Raw genomic sequence first — 23,426 nt, 5'->3', positions numbered from 1 at the left:
GGCTCCTCAGCGACGCTAATTGCAGGGCATATTCCGGGCTCATCACAGTTTGTCATCAGTTACATGTTACACCCCCATGGCGACCACGCTACGTACGATCGCGCTCGGGCCTAAAATGTGACAAATCACTCAGCGAAATTTATACATAAAAATCGAAAGTTTGTTGTTGTCTTTTCTGCCATACTTTTATATGTATACATTTTGCATGATCCAGTTTAAATCTCAGCGAGATTGCAGTGCGATCACCATCTAGTGGAGTGGGGGCCTAAGCGACGCTAAGTGCAGGCCACATGATGGCCTCATTGCATTTTGTTGGACAAAGGCAACATGTAATGCACTCATCGCCGGCATCATTTACCTAGCTAACGCCATATCAGAGAGCACTTACCAGTGCCTTAACCCTCGATCACTAACTACCAGACAAGTGCGGTGCGTTTCCTACCGATACAGTTACTGATATAATATATCACATGCTGTTGTTCAAACGCCTGATGTAGGGCCACACGAAATCCAGACAGAATACGAACGGTGGTTACTGGGCTTAAGTGCAGACAGTTCTCTGCCTGACTGACCGCAGTGCATGTTTGTAGTTCCGTGAAGGATAACGACTAGAATGAATTCATCATTCCACATCTTAATTTACTTTACCAACACTTCAGTACATAAATTTCCTGCAAAAACCAGCCATCCAAGTGATTCACGTGTGCAGGATCCTGATGCAAGGGGGTTGATGAAGTGACGTTCCTTGATCCTCAGCGTTGGTGGCAAAAGCTGCTGCAGTAGATCCAGAGGAGTCACTTCCACACGATATATGCTTGGGTTATAGACTTAGTTTACTTCTATTTGAAAGAATGGGGATTCCAACATAATATAAAATAATGAGCCTGTTTGTTGACAGTGTGGCAGTCTAAAGCAGAGGTAGTTGAAAGTGACAAACGCGTATTGACAGATAGGTTGGTATAATTGAAAGCATTCTGATTGATGCGCTAGTGAGAGAATGCACATCAGAGAAACGTTTACACATCTTAGGGAGAGTTGACAACCCGTAGTCTGGTTTCTCATAACTCAAAGGTGTTGCGCCAATTTTCTAATCTTTTTTAATTGCATTTCAATCAAAACATACATGAAAGAAATAGACAGCCAACAACTAGCACAAACGCAACCCGATACAAATTTAAACATAAACCACAGTTGCGCCAATTGTCTGCTCCTCAAACTTTTGCTCCGTGGGGTAGTAAGCGTCTGTGGCCATTTAAGGGTTAGGGTAACTGTTTTAACTTCACCGGGTTATCGGGTCACTGTTCCCTAAAGCCACTTTTTCAATAGCCCTACGAAGTCTTGATAAATGTCCCTATTAGGTGTTGGAGCAAATATCTGGCAGCGCCAAAACTCTGGCTTCATCATGAACAGATACGGGTGTCACTGACCTAGCACTGACTTATGCACGGCCAGAACAACTTCTCGACCTTCCCCTTGTCCGAGAATATTTTACCACCATCAGTTATTGATCCATCAGCCAACGTGGACGTTAGTTCCTCAAGCCGACTCCGAAATGCCAAATTATCCATCTTATTATCCACCAATGGAACTTTAAAGGCTGTCTTACGGCCACATCACAATGCAGTGATGTTTAGTCTACTGACTTCTAGAGCTTAAGCAGGTACAGACTTCTGATTGGACCTTGATTACTTTCAAGGTCCACAGCGGATACTTCATTCCGAGAAGAAAAAGGAGGTCAGCCAGCCGGCACACAGTACCTACTGCCACAACCTTTCTCCTGACATCAAATGTCAATATCATGTCGACAAGTCTTGATTAACCCACGGGGCATTTATGGTCCATTTGGAACACTGGGGATAATGCAGTCTGCCTGCAAATGACGAGATGGCCCCATGCCAAGATGAAAATTGGCTTCAGCATATTAGTGCTCTGACCGTGCATAGCGCATATCAACGCTCTGTATGGTGATCTTCTGATCGCCTTCTCAAAACTGGATGCCTGAATAAGTCTTTTGTTGAGACGCTCTTCAACGTGAACTGGTTATCAGTAGTCATTTCTCACCAATCTTCAAATGAATAGTACTTTTGTAATCACTTAAGTAGAGTAAATCCTTCGTTTATTATACTTCCTCTTAATAATCAAGTTCATGACCGGAATCGATCTGGAAGCACACGGGAATGGCAGCAATGCTGCATAATCAACACTTGAGTAAAAAATGTACCCCATCAGGACCTATTTGATATCTTGAAGGAAAACTTCGTAGAAAGACAGATCTGCATAATGGCTACATGCAATATACGACAAAGTCTTTGGTAGATGATTCCGCTTTCGCACTGCTGAAGTACAGGCCAGCAATAGGTCAAAACGAGAGTTTTTATTCATTTGTGTGTGTGATACTTGAGCCAACAAGTAACCTGGAATCTAGTTGAAAGCAGAAGGTCATTGAATAGTTACCGTCATATATTCAGGAAATTCTGAGATCATTTCAAAAAAATCTCTCACTCGCTTGGAGTGCATGAGGTCGACTACATGGCCATGAATCATGTCAATATCATTTTGGCTCCGTTACCTTTTCTTACTGCGCACAGCTAACTGCTACCAACCATAGAAGGATGAGGTGCTTTGTGACCTATGCCACTTAAAAAAAGTCAAACAATCTACATTGACAACTGGTCTTACTTTTATGGGGTTTAGAATAAGACACATAGACAGTGATAAATAGCGTTCATTTAGAGTCAGTTGAAGTTGTTAGATTGAGCCACACAAAGCCCCATTGTTTGGAAACCTGCCATGTTTTGTGTGCACATGACAGTGAAGTGTTTCGGCCCATCGCAATAAACGACCACAATGAAGCATTCATGATAGATGAATTGTCGCAGTAATTGGAATTGCTTTTGTCAAGAGATGGTTCTTAGGGGAGACAACATGTTTTAAACGCAGCCTAAAACTTGTAATAAAAGTTCAGTCCAGGACAGGCATCTGTAATTCAGACTGTCTGTTATAATGAGCCGACATCTTTGCCAAATCCCCGCGTCTGGGGATCGACGTGTCGTATGTTTGACCTATCGTTAGACATATTCATGAGAAATCCAGCATTGTTTCGTGCTCCGGGTACTGCAATTAAATAGAGCACGGAGAATCAATGAATATGTGGAATGTGAAGTGTTTCCCGATGCTTCTATCCCTAATAGGGCCTTCACACTGAAATTAAGAAATTAAGCAGAACCAGCCGAAATGAAGTATTTGCAAAATCCGTGCCACATTCAGGTGGATATTCCAAATGGACCTAATATCCCCCTTCACACGAGAAGGAATGAGCCAAATTGCCGTCAGAATGAAAATTCTTTTCTATTCCTGGGAATTCGTAGTGTATTCTAGAAATTCTCACAGCGTTCCATATATTCTTTTGGCCACATTCTGGCAGGATTCGAAGTGGTTTGCCGTTTCGGTTCTCAATCGAATGAGATAAGAAAGTTTCGAATAATGTTGGAATACCGTAGAAGGCGGTCATACTGCAGTTAGAATAGTTAAAATACACTTAGAATACACTTTGAATGCCGTTCAATATTTCTCAAATTTAAATGCACCTCGAAAGTTTTTAACTTTCGGGCCAGCCAAAAGAAAGGGCACAGATAACTGGAATGCGGGGAGAATTTCTAAAATACACTACGAATTCCCAAGAATAGAAAAGATTCTTCATTCTGACGGTATTCCGGCTTATTCTTGCTCTCGTGTGAAGGGACCTTAACTTCTGGGCATATTTGTCCTCCATGCCTATGTGGTGTAAGGTTTCCATTATTTGAACTGGTAATACAAAAGCCCGTGAGCACCCCACAAGGCTAAATGCAAACGGACTACGCTGACCGTGACCTGTTACTTGCACCTCGTATGTACATGTCATATGGATGGTGTTGAGGAGTACGTCACGCAGCTGCAAATCAATCTTAACTTCTGGTCTTTGACTTTTGACATACACGCTTGCCAATCCCATCCATATCAATGTAGAATTGATAAACTTTGAAAAGCTGTAGTGTAGACCCCTCAAGCTAACTGTATAAACAGCACTATTTATTGCTTGATACGTGTGTAATGGTTCTACGTGTAGTTGATTCGATGTTTAAAGAACAGAAATATATCAAATGTGTGGTTTTCCTGAGTGTGTTCTTTTTTTAATATAAATGACTACGGACCTAAAAGTTTATTTTCCGATTGTATCATCACCTGAATGAGCATTTATGTATGCACCTGCCCTATATCACGACTACACAGCCGTCACTTCTGATACGTTGGTCGATCGCCTGTGCCAACATGCTGACTTATTCATGTGTGGTACTTGCCGAGGTCCCTGGTTTACTGGGCCAGCAAATCTTCACAGACATGTGCAATGGTATGCTACCCTGGATTCACGCAATGTTTAACATTCTATGTTCGACGTTCGCAAAATGATTTGTCCACAGCGTTGAGCGTCCTGTCTAGCTCATACTCCTATCATTGAAAAGTCGATGGTAGTTAGTGGTGCCTGTAGCTATAGTTGCCACGCGTGTCATATAATTCACCTCGGGTACATGACTCGAATATCTAGTACCGACACTGACGATGTAATGTCTATTTGATAGGTTGAAGCACACGGAACACCTGGCTCCTGATAACAAAATTCAAATTGCAGGCGTGTTGAGGTTAAACTGTGGAGCAGAAGTAATGTATCCACATATCCTACTCCATCTACACTGATAAAGTTATAAAATTGCGTTCTTGACTTTTTACATATACAGGTCAATTCTCCCGGTGTATTTCTCAGTTCGTAGCATACATCCATATAATTATGTAGGAACTTTCAGAACAAATTCTGCTTGCAGCTTGGATATATAATCTCCTTAGTCATAAGCGTGAGGAAAGAGCCCACAGGCTTCGGAGAAACGTGCCTATGCATATATCAGAGAAAAGACATATAGTTTTAGACGGCGTTAAGTGAAAAACATTATTTCTGCTAGTGTAGGCTCCGAGAAGTCCCGAATGGAATATTGGATGTGGATGTAATTGGTAGCTTTCTACGACTCCAGTTTATTTTTGTCATCACAGTTTGCATAGAACATTCATCACATCTGTCTATGTGTGCTATTTATCATTGTCGAGGAGCAGGCTTTTGACATTCTTGTTTACTCCGTGTAATTTCTATTCGAACATGATGTAAACTTATTGACGTGTGAAGGAGAGATACCAACCGTAGTAAGTACACCCACTGGATCGTGTAGGTCCCTACGGTATAATAGGTATATTCTGAATACGATGTAAACTCCAGTGAAATGTTTACCATGCACCGCCGCGCTACTGCTCGCCATGTCAGTATTGTAACAACCCATCTCCGTCGTCTTTAGAAGCAATGCTATGGGCTCAAAGTTAGATCTATACGTAAGCATCGTGAGGAATCGCTTTACGCACTTTCTCAACTAATATTTCCTGCAGATCCTCGTCTAGTGCTCGATCTTACTGACGTCGGTACACAACTACCTGAGATGTGACGCACCATGGCTGAGACCACACCGGGAAAGACTCGGAGGCGGACGGTTACCGTGAAGATGTCTGGTGGTTCAAAGAGGAAGCTTGTCAGGACTTGTTGGACGCTTCTCTGCATACTTGTCCCGCTCCACTTTTTCTCCGGAAGTTCTGGGGCCCCAGGTGCAGGTGGACATCCAGGGGGAGCTGCAGGTAATAAAGAAACTACTTTTTATCATTTTTTAATCTTGTCGAATTACGTGTTTTCTTCAGTTAGCTTTTGGGCATTAGTTTGAAAATATGGATCTGTTTTGTTAGTGTCGTATAGAACAAAAGCGACCATGCAATATCATACACACTGTAGTTTGTTTAAAGACTATCATACGTGTATACACTAACTGGCTTTCGGATATCCTTCATGAACTGTACTGTGCAGTGTATACGTACATGTCAACGTGCATTTTCAGCAATGATATGTATCGACAGCTATTCCAAAAGACATCTATCGAACTAATGATAGAAGAATTCCATTTACGGCGTTTCAAAGATCATGGGATTGACCTGTCTGATCAGTAGGTTCAACATGCATTCCAAATAGCTTTGCTCCACATGATCTACGGCTTATGACAGTGACTCTAGTTGTTTTGCAATTCTATGCCCAGACTGTCCTAGTGACTCAGCGACCCTTGCACAATTGGTATCCCAATCCCATTCCACTAGAATAGCTATTTTTGATTGATCATGAAAATTCTATCCGTCATTTCGGCCTGTAACCTTGTGATGACTGATTTACTGCCAAGCAATATTGATGTCAATGGAACTGGTTCTCGGTAGTGTGAAGGTCAGATTGGAACTGAGTTGTCATAATTCCATTATTTATTGTCATGCAGTTGCCCATAGAAGGTATTTGCCTACAACCACGGGTGTTATAAGAGCCTGGGCAGTGTATGAAGGACGTCTGTACTTTGAACATTCGCACTTTGTTTATTTGCTATGAGATACAAAGACAATGACAATCACTGCAGTCAAGTTAGTCAAGTTTCAATGATCTTAGCCTTATCATACTTCCACATATAACAGAGTAAGCATAATAAATTTAGCAATTATGATAAACTATAACGTGTAGGAATAATATATAACATCGTATGAAAAAGTACATAATGCAGTTCCACACGCCATTGCGGCCTGTAGAAATCGACAGACGATCATATGATCATCGAAACGTCCAATAATTCGTTACGTTACTCCTTGGTTCTGAACATTTTCATTCAGCAGTTTACCAACATGGTAAGTTACTCGCGGATGGGAGCTAGACGCACGGTGTCACGAAAGTAAAGTTAACTACGAATTTTTTTCTTCCTTGAAGAGTTTTTCTTCACTTTCCGTCGAGATATAGAACAAGCCCCTAACAGCCCATCATAGCGTGTGGTACAAAAATTCAAAGAAACATGAAATACAATCCCTGCAGTAAAGTACAGATCATTTGTCTTGCAAGCCAGACTGCAGAGAATCAATGAGTACCATTAGGATGGCACTGTGTGGAAAATATGCCATTATATGAGTCTCTTGGGACGCAATGGAACCTATCATCATGAGCATGAGAAGATATTTCACAGGCATCTGCAGTAAAGTAATGCAGAAGAGTATAGGATCAGCACATATCATAACCCAAATGGGAACAAAAGTTTCAGCTGGGATTCTGGCTAGATAAAAACGTGAATGTTTTTCACTACGCATTTATGTAACCATACGCTGACGGCGAATTTTATCTCAATCAGTATAGATTGAATGATTGAATATGATCTACCGTTAGAAAGACCAATAAAAACGCGATAAGCAAATTCCCCAGGGTTCCTTCAGGCACCACCCCGTCATTTACAATGTGGTAGCGTGGCATATCGATGAGGCACAGCACTAATGGTTACATCTTCCACGCCCCAATTACCGTTAAGTGCTATTCTAGTTTTTTGTTTTATTTATGGCCAGGCGGCCACAAGGCTATCGCTAATTGCTAGCTTGTGAGGTAATATGTCTTGACCCCTGTACGCCCGATCTGACCGGAACCCCTGTAAATAAATTCTGCACACTCAAAGTCTGACGCTCATCAATCATGGGACCACCGGTCTCACCCAATACCTCAAACTAGATAGATTGGCTTTCAAATTAGTTTATCCTTCGAACTAACTTTAGGATTGCGGTGAAAAACGACTTTTGAATCCGAATTCGAATCTGGCTTGCCATCGTGAGTGCCAACATAATGACGATAACGCTACATCATCATCATTAAATCAGAAAAAAGGAACATGGTTAGACAATATTTACTTCTTTTTCTTTCCGAAAGATCCATCCTCCATGTCATCCAGGTTTTGAAGCCAGGACAGACGGAGCAGCACGGCCATCCTGAGTGATGGTATGTCACTCGGGTGACGTTGCCTCCAGCAAATGAGTCAATATACTATAATGATGATATAATACCCCTTTACACAAAAGTCACAGTGCTACTTGAGTCATCTACACTTACGTTTAAACGTGATACAAACTGCAGACATGTTAAACGTTTCTTACACTTAAATAGAAGATACGGCATGTAGTATACATGTACCTGTGATTCTGTAACAAACTATAAGTATATTGTTACGGCGCAATGTGATAAAAAGTTCAATTTAAAGCGATGTCTGTGTTCCTGTGTTCCTGGATGTTTGTTGTCAGCGTATAACTTAAGAAGGTATCGATTTCTGGAAAAAACATCATGGCTTCGGCCTTCTAGCGTCTTTTGCTGTTCTTGTTGAACTGTATGGGTGTTTTTGTTAAAATCTTTCCAAGGAGAAAACGGAACAAAGGAAAGACAGATCTCCATGCAGGTAGATTATATTATGCATTGGAACCAGATAAATTGAAATACTAGGCGAATTGTCAATCTAAGAGCACATACTGTATAGATGAAATAGTTGCCTAATTTTAAGACTCGCAGCAGCGTTCTTCCCGTCGATATGGATACCGGTGAGTCCAACAAGTGATGGCGCTATGCAGCCCTGGCGGAAGTTTACGATCTCGAGATAGCGAATATCGATTTGTCAGTCACCTTGCCATCTAAGAGACTTTGGTAATGCTGATAACGTAGATTCTTTAAATCAAACGGCCACCAATAGGTCTTCAACATTAAAGTTTTCCTCTCGTATCCGTGCGTTTAGAAGTATAGAAGTAGGCTTTAGTGTTGGAGTGATAAACTGCCGTTTTCACATAACTGATGGCAGGTCGGAACGTCTGGATTTAGTGTCTTAATGAAGGTCAATAAAGAAAGGTCGTGTCCTGAAAATTGCTTCACTTTTCTTTCAAGTCCAGAGCTGTGATTTACGGAAAAAGTTTACCTGCCAAATTACAGCAAGGGCGAAGGCGCCTCACGCGCTCATCTAGCACTTTCAATCCGTTAAATTGAACACCGGTCGTATTTCTCACAGGGCAACCGCACAGCGTTTAGGAAAGTTTCCACACCTGGCACTCTACCAAGGTAATTCCACTGCTGTCACTGTAGGCGGGGATCCACTCTCGGCGGATTTGTACATAATTACGCCGCCTGAGTTGGGCAGGGAAAGTCAGCGAGCGTTAAGTCAACTTCCTGAAGTACAAACGGAGAGTTCATCCCTTGTGCGCAATGATATACACCTGCGCATGATGAGAAAGTACAAGGGCAAACTGACGTCTTTGTCTGAGTAAATGAAAGCATGACCCAAAGCTAAAGTGGGTTCGATGTAGGTACAGAACAAACTGAGCTACATGCGATATAATCTCTGCTATGCGGCAAAGCATCTACCTCTTGGATTTGAGCCAAAGAAATAGATGAAGAAAGGTCGTGTTTACTATGATTACTTCGTATCAACATTTTATGACTATCTATGTCTTTTATTTCTTTTGTGATGAATCCATAACGTTTTGGATGATTACAAATCCTCAATGGAAATTAATTTGATTATGAGCAATGCAATTCCAAACTTAATCAGGAAGCATTCTGTGGAAGTATGTTACAGTCATGTATTCATTGGCATCACGCGATTCCGGTCCTGATTAAAGTAAATGAAACTTCGTATGAGTAATGTGAACCTGTCCACCCATGCTGAGCGGTTTCAATATCAACTGGAGCTGCCTGGTGTTGGCCGTCAGAAGTTCATCCCGGAAACATGACCAGTGGGCATGTTCCTCAAATTAGCTTGGAAATATGATAACACTTTGGATACAGCTGACTGCACTTGAACTTAAAAGTCTCCATAATCTATATTCGTTCTCTAAACAGTTTCCGCTGTATTTGTAGATACCGTCAATCGATTCTGTCCGGAGGCATTTTGTCGTATCTACACAGCCTCAGAATATTGACATAGGACCCACGCAAGTTACATCTTGACCCAATATGGCATTTGCTAAACTTGTCACAACAATCTTTATTGACACGACAATAGCGACTTTCGTAAGGTCTACATGTATAACAACTACTTACAGTACAACTAAACACATATATATGGATATCTATAGGTATGGATACATCAACATAAAGGGTCTAGCATGTCATGTACACTATTGGTTCTACGGTATAAACAATCGTGGATATATTTGCCTACTTGTACACAATGTGGATTATTGCCTCCCAGAATGTACTTGAATTTGTCTATCGAACAGAGAGTAGCAAAGTCTTTAGAGCAAGTGGAAAGTAATGTGAACAGCTCTGTGCGTTTATCATCATATCGAGAACAATCCATAACGAAGTGACGTTCGTCTTCGATCTCATTTGGGCAGAATGGACAAAACCTCTGGTCACGGGGAATTTTAGAATATCTTCCGGCTTCTATATTTAGTTTGTGACTACAGATTCTTATCTTTGTAATTGCTCTACGAAGTTCGAAATTGTGTACATTCGAAAGATACTTCTTTTGTCCGTATCTTTCCTTTAGCGTAGAATAAATGGAAAGTTTTGAGTTATTCTGGATAGAAGAATGCCATTCTTGAATGTATATATCCTGTAAACGGAGTCGTAATTGGTCGATTAGCATATTAACATGATACAACCTCGGGTTTGTCCATACATACCCAAAACCATTATAGTGTTTGTTGTTCAGATAGCGAGCAATCATTCTGTACCATCAATTGATGTACCGTTTGATCGTAGGATACCCGCCATAGATTGTCAATAAGCTGCCTTCTGACAGCGAGTGGCAAGACTAGCGTACAGGAGATCGAAAGGCCTTGGGTTCGATTCCTAGAGTTACTGGTTTCATGTTGGAAAGGCCAAATGTAGGTGGGCAGGTAAAATGCATTGGAATCAGAGGGATGGGCTCCACCTTACGATACCGTAACTTACACACAGTGGATAACTGCACACTTTCCCTATAGAATCAAAACTTCTTTGGGAACGTCTATAGCTTTACCTTCTGACGGAAGCATAAAATGGCTTGTTGTATGCTCTGATCGAATTTCAAGGGTATGTGCCACTGCAAATTCAATTTCCCATTGACATACATGTCTACCCTGCACATAGCGCCCTGTAGGCAATCCCAACGTGTATACTCCGGGGTTTTCATTATACCGCGGGTTTCAGCTGCTCGCCTGCAAAGAAAATTGATTGCCACCACCGTATGAAATATTTTCGGTAATATATAAAAAGTTTGTATGAGCACATATCACCTGGGTGACTTTGACATTTCCTTAATTTTGTATGTATGGAGGCTTTGAATGCTCAAAAAGCATCATTTATTCTTCTATTGAAATAATCACACCAGCATGTTTTATGGATTCAGCCAATTTATCGGCACGCGTTGCTACGACTGTACGCATCGTCTATTACACAATTTAATAAACCATTGTATACAGTGGAGCTTGGTACAGAGATTGAAATGGCTTATATAGTTTTGGTTAAGTTCCATCTCACATTTGCTTCCGTTGGACTTCAACATTAATGGGTCACCATACTGAGCTGTAGGTAGGGAATGGGGCCGTTCCTTATTGACCCCACTGTCTCCGGGAACATTACTCACACACTGGAAAATAAGCTGGTATGAATACTCTGCGGAATGCCCTTCAAAAGACTTTCAGACACCGACTATTATCGATTCAACTTATTTAGTCCCAAAAAACTTGAAGCCAAGTAGTAACTGCACAGAATATCAATTATGGAATATACCAATTTAGAATGAAGTATTCATAACAAAGGCCAACCAGAGTGTCATGTTTCATATGTATAAAAAGGGTCCTTTATATTCAGATCGAAGTGAGTAGCTGTGCTTAAGTTGCATCTTGCCTTTATACTTCACGCCCACATAGTTTATGTTCTTTTCATCCATCATACGTCCTTCATGAGAATAAATCACATCAAAAGATCAGGCGAGACTGTTAATAGATTTCCTATTGTGTCGGGCCATGTTTGGACCAATGACACTGAATTGACAAATTTGAGATGTCTTTTGACGACTTTTTAGGGTCAAAGAACATCAATATACACACAAAAGGATCTCACACAGTCATTCATCTGATCAGAAACAGGGCGGAAAAATCCATCAGACCATCTTACAACTGACTGGTTTGGATTTGAACTCTGGAAATATTTGTGATGCGAAAAGTGCGCGATGAGTCGTGATTGCAATATGAAAATGATCCATTATTTTGACGCCCTTAATGATTATGATCTCCACTGGGATGAAATGATCTATGTGAATCTAATAAGATGTACAGTCGCGGTGTGACCCTGTGACACTAGGCGTCACGGAGGATATTAGGAACACCGTTGTCACATATCCTGGTCTATTAGTGCCGCGCAAACGTGAATATGCCGCGGGATAATAAAGTGAACTGAAAAATTAAATCCAATTCCAAAGTGAGATATCTGAACACCTATTATGTGAATGTGGGACGTTACACACCTGGTGATAGCAGGTAATTTAATGAATCAACAGATATTGATATTTCAGCTATCACAAAAAATATCCTTCCAATGATTGATGTATCAGGAATGAACATTTAGGTGCATATGAAATAAAAATGATAAATCAAATGTCTTAAAAGACAGATGACTTTTATGTGCTTTCTTATTAGGTCCCTGTTACACATTGAGGACTCTCACAACATTGCACCGGCCCACTTCCCGACCAAGAGCTGGGAGTAGTCCTATTCTAGCTCCAAACTACTGGGAGTAGTCCTATTCTAGCTCCAAATTTGCTCCTTTGATCCCATACAAACACAATGTGGTTTTCTTGTCAGCAATCTTTTCGAAATCCGATGTCATCTGGCGTACAAAAACGTTTAACACTATGTTCTCTGGTGAGTAACTACCAACCGTAGTCCCGAGAAGGTCGGGAGGCCATGGCCGGCTATTCGTGGCAGGGGCTTAACGCGAGTGGAATCTATAGGCCAGTTTAGGGCTGGGTACCGGTACAGAAAATTCAGGTTCAGGTCCAAAGGATCAGGTCCAGGTCCGGACCTGAACCTGGACCTGATGCAGTATGACTCATACCAATGGTCCATTTCACTACAAAGAAATCTGTTTGGTGGAGTATTAGACTTACACTGACGTTTTAAAATCCTACAACGCTAACTGCACCTGTACGATTGACGGTAAAACTTGGTAGAAATTACTATAAACTCTACTCTACTTCACTCTTGTTATTTTCTTCCACCTGCAAGCGTCAAAACGTGTGAATGCCTGATAAAATAATCTGTTAATTTTCTAATCGGTCCAACATCCGGTCCACCTGATTTTTTCAGGTCCGGTTTTTCTGGACCGGTCCAATAAGAAAAAACGGTTTTGAACCGGTACCCTGTACCGATACCCAGCCCTAGGCCAGTTACATTTGCGTTGTGCAGTAGAGGGTACAAAAATCCTTGAAAATCCTCATTTTCCTTCAGAATTTTGGCCTAATACGTAGACTTTGTTTAGTCAAAAGGAACAGGTAGGGCCTAAGTTATCTCATTTTTGTTCAATTCATCATTTTAGTTGACTTGCGGAAGGATGTGATGTGTTCAGTTCGGGTTGAATCAGGTGAAATTGAGGGTAAAAGGTGAGGTTTCTTCTACAGAGCAGGCTTTCCTCGGACTTTGAGCTTTTTGGCACCCTATTTTCTTTGGATGTTTATAAATAAGACTCTTGTGACTTTCTGTTAGAGAAAAATTTTTAAGATTGAAAATGAGGTTACTACTTTTATGAAGCATTGTTTCGGTGCATTTTAACATGCTATCCTATGGACAGGCCTTACCGTAGTTTCTGCCCTATATCTCACCAAATGTTGGAACAGATACGTAGCAGTAGGACTGTAGTTCTGCATGTAGTATCCTGTTATCTGTTCCTCCCTCCAGGTGACGACAATGACCTGTTTAGTATACTCTTCCATTCGTACAAGAAGGCGCTCCGGCCCGTCAGCAACCCGAACGACTCCATGATTGTTGAAGTAGGAGTGGCACTAACGCACATCATTAACATGGTGAGTGTCTTCAGTTTTTCTGTGTTGAGCAAAACTTTTCTGGTGACAAGTAGTGAAAAATGTAAGATTGCATTATTCCTAGACTGCTGTCTGTTTTTTTTCCACGTGATTCTGGCGATATGAAAAGTATGAATCTAATAGCAGAATGCTGCGTGCGTATTCCAAGTAAATTCAGCAGCATCTGATGTTTCGAACTCCACATAAGCACACCTTCTATCATCATCATCATCCGGGCGTGTTGGTTGCGTGGATGGACATCACTCTCTCCCTCCATCCTTCCCTATCCTTCATAGGCTTGGGCAGATCTTCAGCCGAGCAGCCATAGCAGGACGTTGTATCCCGAGAACAGAGACCACTGTTAACCAGTGTGTATAATGAGAACCCTTTGATGAGCTTTTGAGCTGATTAAAACGAATCCATGGAGGAAAATTAAAACTGAAAACGACACATTTAGGTCGTTGCCGCCAAACGGTGCACTTTGCTGTCGCCGATCTCCATCTCTTCTTGTTACCCAGAGGAGACCTGGCATCTTTGGTGCCGCAGCACGCAATTACAGACAGGATTAACGAATGGCCTCGTAAAGGAAATGGTGCAAAACAAACTTCTGTGTCTAAGAGTATGTGGAGAAGGGCATCCTCAAGCCAACCGTTGACATGTACGCCGAATCTTCAGAAAAGACGCTGGAGCCACTTGTTCACCGTTTAGGAACTTTATTCGAACCAGTACACAGCACTTTTTTGTCTAAGATCTGCCTTCAATAAATGGGTTCCGCTATTGGAATGAGCTGATAACATTTACTACACATTCAGACATCTTGTTTCTGGCTTTCTGTTGAAAGGTAGATGCTGCCTTATCCCACAGCAAGTAACGATGACCTTCACAGGAAAATTGCCGTTGCGATGAACGTATCAATGAGGATGGGGGCACTTCAGATAATACCTTGCATTGATCTAAGTCAACATCAAGTTGGAAACCTCTAAAATCAATTTCGATCGCAATACCAACATTGTGTTTCAACAGCATTGTAACAGGATGAACAACGTTGCTGAATATTAGGGTGGAAATGAGATCACTGGAAGGTGATGATCGGTATATTTGAGGCTTGCATACGTCAAGCTTAGAACAAAGCAGCTTGCCACCGGCCATTTCCTTCTAGTTATTGGAAAACTGATTGAAAAAATATAGTACCGCTTTTATCACGTTCAGTGGAAGTATTCGCTAAAACGTCCGGCATTTACCTGCATTATATTCATGATTGTTATAGGAAAACTGGTTAAGACGAAATTGGAGCGAATTCATGGCGGTCACAATGGGTAATGTTCTCCCAAAGTCACGGAGAACTTTCTGTAATCCATCGCAATAGGCAGAGTGCACTCTTGTATTATTCATGATCAAAGAGATTAGCTTCTTCAGAAAATGGGGTCATGGAATGTTTGGTGAATCAATACTCCCTTAGAGTAGCAGAATGTGGATGAGAACATATATTTGTGGCTGTGGAACGCCATAACGTTATAGAGCTTATTCTGTTTATCGTGAATAATGGAGCCGGCGTGCAGCTGTTGGAAATCAGCAGTCGTTTACTGATATTGATACATCAGGTTTCTAATCATAGGCAACGCTTCAACAAAAAGTTTGTATTGATTAGACCTGTCTTGGAATGAACCCGGCAAGGCGATAGTTTCTGGGTCTCCTGTAGTCGGCGTACCGTGGCGCAGGGAACTGCTGTTCCTCTAGGATGTTTAAATGCCAGTTTTGGTTGTCTGTTGAGTGCATCTGACGAGGCCTTGCAACTTGTGCATTGTTTGACATTGACGTGCTCAATAGGGCCTTCAATTCACACTGAAACTGAATTAGCAGGAATCAAGCAGAACCAACCGTAATGAAGTATTTGGAAAATTCGTGCCATATTCGGGGCCATTCGGCCATTCAGTTTTTAACATGTCAAAAACTTTCGGGCCAGCCACAAGAACGTGCACAAATAGCTGGAACACACTACAAATTGCCAGGAATTGCCAGGAATAGAAAAGAATTTTCACTCTTGCTCTCGTGTGAAGGGGCCTTAAGTGCACTTTGTATTGGCAATATACAATGTACCTTGATGTAATCATCATCACAATGTAATTCGGTAGTTCACTGACAGCTAATACATTCTGCATGTTACACAACCCAAGAAACTTAAATTGGTGATAGCCTTTGCGAAGTGATAATTCAAATTCATTGTTGCACATGCACTGGAAATTGCCATTGGTGCTAGATTATGTTTATGTAGAAGCTGACCTGTATATTTGTACAGTTGAACTTCGAACACTAGCGTAGACCCGGACCATAGAGTTATCTCGTAGTTCAATAGTTCGGGGACAATTCATGCAAATAGTTTCGGGAGCTTGGAACCTCTATTATTACCAGTCCTACCATTCGGCAGGGTGAGTTTTAATGGTATGCTCCTGGCTAAGTGGTTACAGGTCGACCATAGACGGTTCTCTGCAATCTCAATGATACTGACTTCAAACCTTAAAGGGGGCATCTCGCTGAAGCTGCGTAGCTGCGTTCTGAACTACATTTGCGTTAACCTTGGAAATAGCATACAGAACGTACAAGATGCCAAAAAAGACAAGTAAGTGATGAAAGACAACAGGACACACAAATGATGTTTTTGGAGCGCTCTGTTTAATCTCTACCGCTACCAACGTTTTTTTTTCTAAATCCCTGCTCGCGGCCTGAGATACTAGTAGTTGTCATGCACCGCCTGAGATCCAGCCGGTTGATATGGAGTGATATGTCCAGGGTCTGAATTGCGATGGAAAATATCGACCTAAATAACTAAACAAACGGTTTTTCATTCGAATTCCCTATACCCAAATTCAATTTATTTGGTAGATCTGACAATAACATGGACAGTTGAAGGGGATTAAGGCAGAGACCTGTACTAAGTAATCCATACGACGACAGTTGATAGATGTACGATTTTAGCAGGTTTTCCGTGTTTCAGGCTGTTTCATTCTAATGGCACGCAATCATTCACACCCATTTTTGTCTTTCAGATATTCATTCATTCATTCACATTTGGGACAAGTGTAGCATCCAGTAATGATAGGGAGATTTCTTTCATCAAATACAGCATATAATATAATGTATTTATTCATATTTTTTTCGTATATCAATGCACTCACCAGAACAGACTGGTGGTGTACGTTTCTAACCCGTAGATGAGACCCATTCTCTGTTGAAATTTGACGGCAAAGATAAGGTCTTTTGCTACAGATAAAGATGTGTTTTATACGACACAGAGGTAACAGTTATGAATATCAAGATGAGAGCGCCCGGGTGTTCTCACTGCGATAAGGACTGCTCCAGCGGCCCTAAGGGAAATGAACACCTTGCTGTGTCTTGGAGATTCCAAGACAAAACCCGGGTTTCTCCCTGTCTATTGGGAACGAAGATTGTGACAAGTCTAGCTAGTCACTGTCAGCCGAAAACTCAAGCCAAATCTAGAAGTCGTAGTCAAGTTCATCGAACAAAAATTGATACACCAAGTTTTGGCGGTGATCTGTAAGATCACAATTTGTGTGGATGTCAGGGAGCAACAGTAGCTTACCAATGTATGGAGAGCTTAACTAAATGGGTGCTATAGATTTTAATACTTGAATATTATTAGTCCTGCTTTGATAACTTTATAACTTTAATTCCAAATTGACCTTATATCCCCTTCACAAGAGAAGGAATGAGCCAAAATGCCGTCAGAATGAAAATTCTTTTCTATTCCTGGGAATTTCTAGTGTATTATAGAAATTCTCACTGCATTGCAGATATTCTTCCACATTCTGGCAGGATTCGAGGTGGCTTGCCGTTTCACTTTTCCATCGAATGAGATAAGAATGTTTCGAATAATGTTGGAATGCCGCAGAATGCCGTCATACTGCAGTTAGAATAGTTAAAATACACTTAGAATCCACTTTGAATACCATTCGATATTTCTCCACTTCGAATGCACCTCGACAGTTTTTAACATGTCAAAAACTTTCGGGCCAGCCAAAAGAACGGGCACAAATAGCTGGAATCCAGTGAGAATTTCTGAAACACACTGCAAATTGCCAGGAATTGCCAGGAATAGAAAATAATTTTCATTTCTGCTTTGATAACTTAAATATTGATCTGATGAAATAGTTTGGCATTCTTCGCTGTTTGAATCTCGTTTGCGTCACACGTAGAGCAACCTTTGCATTTTCTGGCTGTCACAGTTTTATAATTGTTATGTACAGGGTGGCTCGGGTAGAGGCGACATTTATATAGCATGATTGTTTAAGTGGTACTTCTAGCCTTGCTGGTGTTGAATGGCGTTAACCACTCATACGCCTGTGACATAAGCCAGACACCCAGGGCTTTTATCTTATACGTGTGGACTGGATGAGCTAGGGAGAATGAATTACAGCTATGCCAAACATAACTGTAACTTTCTTTGAAATATTCGGTAAAAGTCATACTTTTCGAAATAGGTGTTCAGTAAAACAATGCATTCGTTTTCTTGATTGCTTCTGTAACGCCGTACGTTAGAGATATTGACATGACACACCTTATACAAGCAATACTCACAACTGAGCCAGGTCGGGCTACTAATATGGACGAAAAACGAATGTGTTTATAAAAAAAATACACAAAGAGTATGCTCCTGACTATTTTTTTCAGGTTTTGTGTGTTTTGTGTTGTCTTTTATACCAAAGAACGCTATGGAGGACAGAGATGTCTGGAAGGAGAGAGTAGACCTCGTCCACACTTTTAGTTCTCGCACACTCCGCGGCCGCGCACCGGTTTGGAAATTTGACCCACGCATTACCTCTTATCTGACCAGCGCATGAGGTCGTGTAAGGGTTATACACAAACCATCCATCTTTGCCGTACCCGCACAGTACTGGAACCTCACACGACATTCTAACAACGGCACAACACTGTCGGCAATTCCCGACGTAAGCACCCTAGTCAATCACTGAAAACTTCAGGTCAAGTGCACAATCAGTACTTTACGGATCTGATTCAAGTGCAACCTTGATCTTGTACCTAGGAGAAAATCCTACTTGCAATTCGTGGTGCTCCGTTAACTTGAGCTTGGCCCACATGATTAGGTGTCATACGTGAACTGACTAATAACCAAGGCGCTCTCGTAATGCCCCTGTCACATTATCCACGATCTTCGGGCGTATCGATAGAAGATCGGCCATATTTAAGATCGACAGAGGGTTGAGCGTATTTTTCACCTGAAAACCGCCCTTGGTACATATAAGCCATACTTTGTACCTTGTACAATTGTTGTGCAATAAAGTTATTATCATAAGCGAGGCTCGGACGATTGTCGCAGAATCGTTGTCCGATCGATTTTCGCCAAATATGACAGGGGTATAAGGAATGTATGCCTATTGACTATATTGTATTTCTGTGATTTTCTGACATGTATCTGTCCCTATAACCCCCTTTTACTTCCATTGAACACTAAGAATTGATAAGAGATAACGATTGTGTGAAAGATTTTGTAAACATTGTAGGTCTAAATCAGTTATATTTGTTGACAATTATGGCAAAACTATCAAATATCATTTTCTTTACAAATCCCATTGGAGCTATTTGGTGCATTTGGGTTTATCTGGTGCACAAGTAGCATAATATTATAAATCAATAATCAGTAAAACACTGCAATTTGGTGAAGTTTGAGCACCATTTTTTGTGTGAATTTTTATATCAATGGCTCACCTATGTTTCACACCATTTTACTGAAGTTACAAAAATCAAACATGGACTTCTTTAGTCTGTTGACAATTCAAGAAAATGAAATGTACTGCTCAAATTGTACCAGTTCCTGCATTTTCAAAGGCAACACGACAAGCGAATATGCTTGTGGGTCACAGTCAGCCAGCCACCTTGGATGTGTATGGTTGGATGTGTATTGCTTGGATGGTTAGCCACCCCACTCCCCCCTTGGCATGAACTTCCTGCAAACTTCACTAACTTTACTAAATAATGTTTTACAGGACGAGAAGCACCAGACACTCACTGCGAATCTGTGGCTAACGATGGTAAGCTAGTTTTCTCTATCGCCATTCTATAAAGTTTGTTGGGGCGCGTGGAAGGTCATCAGCGTTGTCGGCATGTCAAAACTTGTGAAAAAAAACGCGCCCTGTATGCCTTGATCTGTTTAGATGGCACAGATAGCAATACCGCGAGGTACCAAGAGAATGCTAATCAATGCCCTAACCTAAATATGTCCAACTTTGCTTTTACCAAGGACGTTATATACGCCATTGCGTTTACTTTCTATGTTCAAGCAAATTTCTGAGTTACAAGTCATGGCTGTCTTCTTCATCATCACAAGTCACTGTCATGTTCTTTCTAATCTTAATGACAAATGCTAACGTTATATTTGCCCTATTAGGGATGGAATGACACGAACCTGACCTGGAATGCAACAGACTACAACAACCTTCAGTACTTTACAGTCCCTGCCGACATGGTGTGGAAGCCGGACATTGTTCTCTACCAAAAGTAAGTTAAAACTAATATGTGAACCCATCATGCTGTAACATATTCATAATTGGAAACGATGTTGTGTAGTCTGCATGATTAGCAGCTTGATATTCATTTTTTGCCCCGCAACTGGCTGTCACATTTGCATGCGTTGCAATCATCATCCCAAGTGAATGTCAATCACTGCATCAGTCAAAAGCACCAATTATAACTGGGCCTTTTAATCTTCCAAGTAATTAATCATAAAGATCACATCGCGACAGACTTGTTTTGTTCAATTATGCCAACCTGCCGCGTCAAGGCTTACCTGGTGATTACAAGCAGTGTGTGAACAAAGCAGTGGTGGGTCCTGATCCCTGTGACAAATTACTACAGCAGTATAAATCCTGACAAACGGCAAAAGGGTAATCTTCGTAGAAAGGTCAGAAACCAGCAATTTTTTTCAGAGGGTATTTGTGGCCGTCCATTTTGCAGTTCTAATCTACCTGGGTACTCCAAGGCGTTGTCGGTGTGTGAGAGAGATCCAAGCGTGTCTACGCCATCTTTAGATAAAAAAATGTCAATGCATTCAAAACTACAGTGATTTCCAGATAATTATTATGCCTTCAAATTAAGAACGAGATTGAATTAATTTCAGCACACGTAATAACCGTTTGTTTACCGACAGGATGCTCCTCTAGACTGAATAATGCATCACGGGTACGATTCAACAGCAGTGTTTCGGGCGATTATATGGCTGAGGTAGTCATACTCTTTATGGACCACAGGAGGGCATTTTACACTAACAGTGCAACATAATGCGCATTGATTTCTGAGCATGTGCGCAACTTGTTACCAGCAATACACTTTGTCGACAAATTTCACAACATGAAGTGACTGCCGAAGCTCTGAGGGTCGACTTGGCCTGACTATCGTACCAGGCAAATGTCTGCGTGCCGACCCGGGGTCATAGCACTCAGGGATAATAGGGACGGCCAAGTTCAGGGATCAACCCTGCTCCCGCTCTATCTCTGACATGCATGCAAATCACCAATCACAGAAACACCTGGCCATGGTGTTTGCAACATGTCAAAGGGAATAATGCGGTTTCTGCAACGCTTTAAGTGATAGTGTTGGAACTTGGCATGTGCTACAAACGTACAATGATTATTTTGCTCACATCTATTTAATGATGATGGAGCAAAAAGTAAATTACGTCTAAGAACTGAAACGCTCAAACACATTGACAAATATGAAGACAATAACCTCTAGTGAAAACAGAGCCCAGAGCACAAGATGGATAACGTAAGAGAAACAATCAAGAGGAAACCGAACGAGTTGGTGGACAATTAGTCACGGAAATTACAATGTTTGATGATTTCGTTAAGAAATAATTGATGCATTTGTAATGCTCGTAGAAGTACACTATAACCACATTTTTCACATACTTTCAGTTCAGATATAAGAAATGACTCTGGGACATGAACGCTTTTTTGGAGTTCTTCATATAACACTAGTGTCACCCCAAAGCAACCCCCTTGAGTTGCAGCAGTTTGCCCCATAAAACTTCATTAACTTAACTGAACTTTCTTAACTATTTCATATTTTGTTACATAGCCCTTGACAATACTTATTTAACAATATGAGACAATTTGAATATGAGCCAATGAATCTGAAGAAGACAGAGGTCACACATTGGTTCATCGTGCATAGCTATACCAGCAAAAGAGGTTGTGGAAAAGTCCGGTGCAATGGCATCATTCAAGTTCATTGGAAATTCCAACTTAACTGTGGCGCCTCTACGTGTACAATTTAGAGTTGAGCTATTAGTAATCACTTTGCACTGCGGATATCTGTCTAGTTCACGCCATTTATCATTAACTTGAGAATCCAAAATCAGACCTGCATGTCAGGACTGTCAGACCCTTTCATCGAAATACCTTCACACTGGCGTTACCCATGACCTCCTCGGCGCCAAGTACATCATTCGTACGTCTGTCTGGTTAAACTATTGATATGCCCTGCTCCCGAGCACCTGGTCAGGACATTTCACACATGGAGATGTAAAAGTACTGCCCTATGCAAGCCAATGTATAAACCAAAGGCCATGTGATGTCTAATACAACGTGCTCCCCAAACGTCCTTCCCAACTGCGATTTGGTCCAACTTTTTCTTTGCCTTTGGAAACGTTGTTTTGGACCTGTAGCTGCTGCTCATCGCTATTGTTTTGCACCAATCTAATGCATGCGCTACTCATTAGTTTGAGCATACGATCTAATGACTGACATGGTTTAACTCTGACGGTGCTCGTCTCTGTTGTAGTGTTGACCCGTACTTTGACGGTTGGTCGAGAGGGGAGATGTTCGTCAAAATTCACCAGGGGGGCTACGTGCTCTGGGAGATCCCGTCCGTGACGTCGTCGTCTTGTGACATCGACGTGTCGTCATTTCCGTTTGACGTTCAAAAGTGCGAACTGGCGTTTGGACCGTGGATCCACAGTGGGTTCGAAGTGGACATGAGGAGCATGGGCGGAAATGGTAGTTTGGAGTCGTTCATTGACCACGCGGAGTGGGACATCCTGTCGTTTGTAGCGGAGAGGAACGTGGAGACTTACGGTGAAGACTTCAACATCGGGACACCATATGCTGACGTCACCTTCACACTCGAGCTGCGCAGAAAGTCGACATTTTACGTCTTCAACTTGTTGCTACCCTGTCTGCTACTGACGTCTATCATGTCTGCGACGTTCTTCCTGCCGATTGACAGCGGAGAGAAACTGTCGTTTGGAGTGTCTCTGCTGCTGTCTATGGTTGTCTTCCAACTGGTCCTGAACGAAGTCCTACCCGAATCAGACAAATTACCCTGGATAGGTGAGGGATAGATTCTATTTTGCATATACATGTTTCATATCAGGTACATTGATGGATCTTAATCGTAATAATACCTTCTCCAATGTCATGTCCATTAAGAGCAAGGAACCTGATCATC

At 41.5% G+C, this 23,426-nt stretch overlaps 1 protein-coding gene across 1 annotated transcript in view; it reads left to right on the top strand.

Moving 5' to 3' along the window:
• LOC118428963 (neuronal acetylcholine receptor subunit alpha-10-like) overlaps window positions 1-23,426 on the top strand; it is a 65,144-nt gene that overhangs the window by 40,571 nt on the left and 1,147 nt on the right. Inside the window, exons 3-7 of the mRNA XM_035839287.1 lie at window positions 5,464-5,706; window positions 13,825-13,949; window positions 19,967-20,011; window positions 20,368-20,477; window positions 22,761-23,308. Of these exons, the coding sequence (XP_035695180.1) occupies window positions 5,526-5,706; window positions 13,825-13,949; window positions 19,967-20,011; window positions 20,368-20,477; window positions 22,761-23,308 (1,009 nt within the window). The 5' untranslated portion in view covers window positions 5,464-5,525. The remainder of the gene's footprint in view (window positions 1-5,463; window positions 5,707-13,824; window positions 13,950-19,966; window positions 20,012-20,367; window positions 20,478-22,760; window positions 23,309-23,426) is intronic.

Source organism: Branchiostoma floridae, chromosome 13 (assembly GCF_000003815.2).
Source record: "Branchiostoma floridae strain S238N-H82 chromosome 13, Bfl_VNyyK, whole genome shotgun sequence".
NCBI lineage: Eukaryota > Metazoa > Chordata > Leptocardii > Amphioxiformes > Branchiostomatidae > Branchiostoma > Branchiostoma floridae.
Note: the sequence above shows the minus strand (reverse complement) of the source record. Positions and strands in the feature narration are given on the sequence as shown.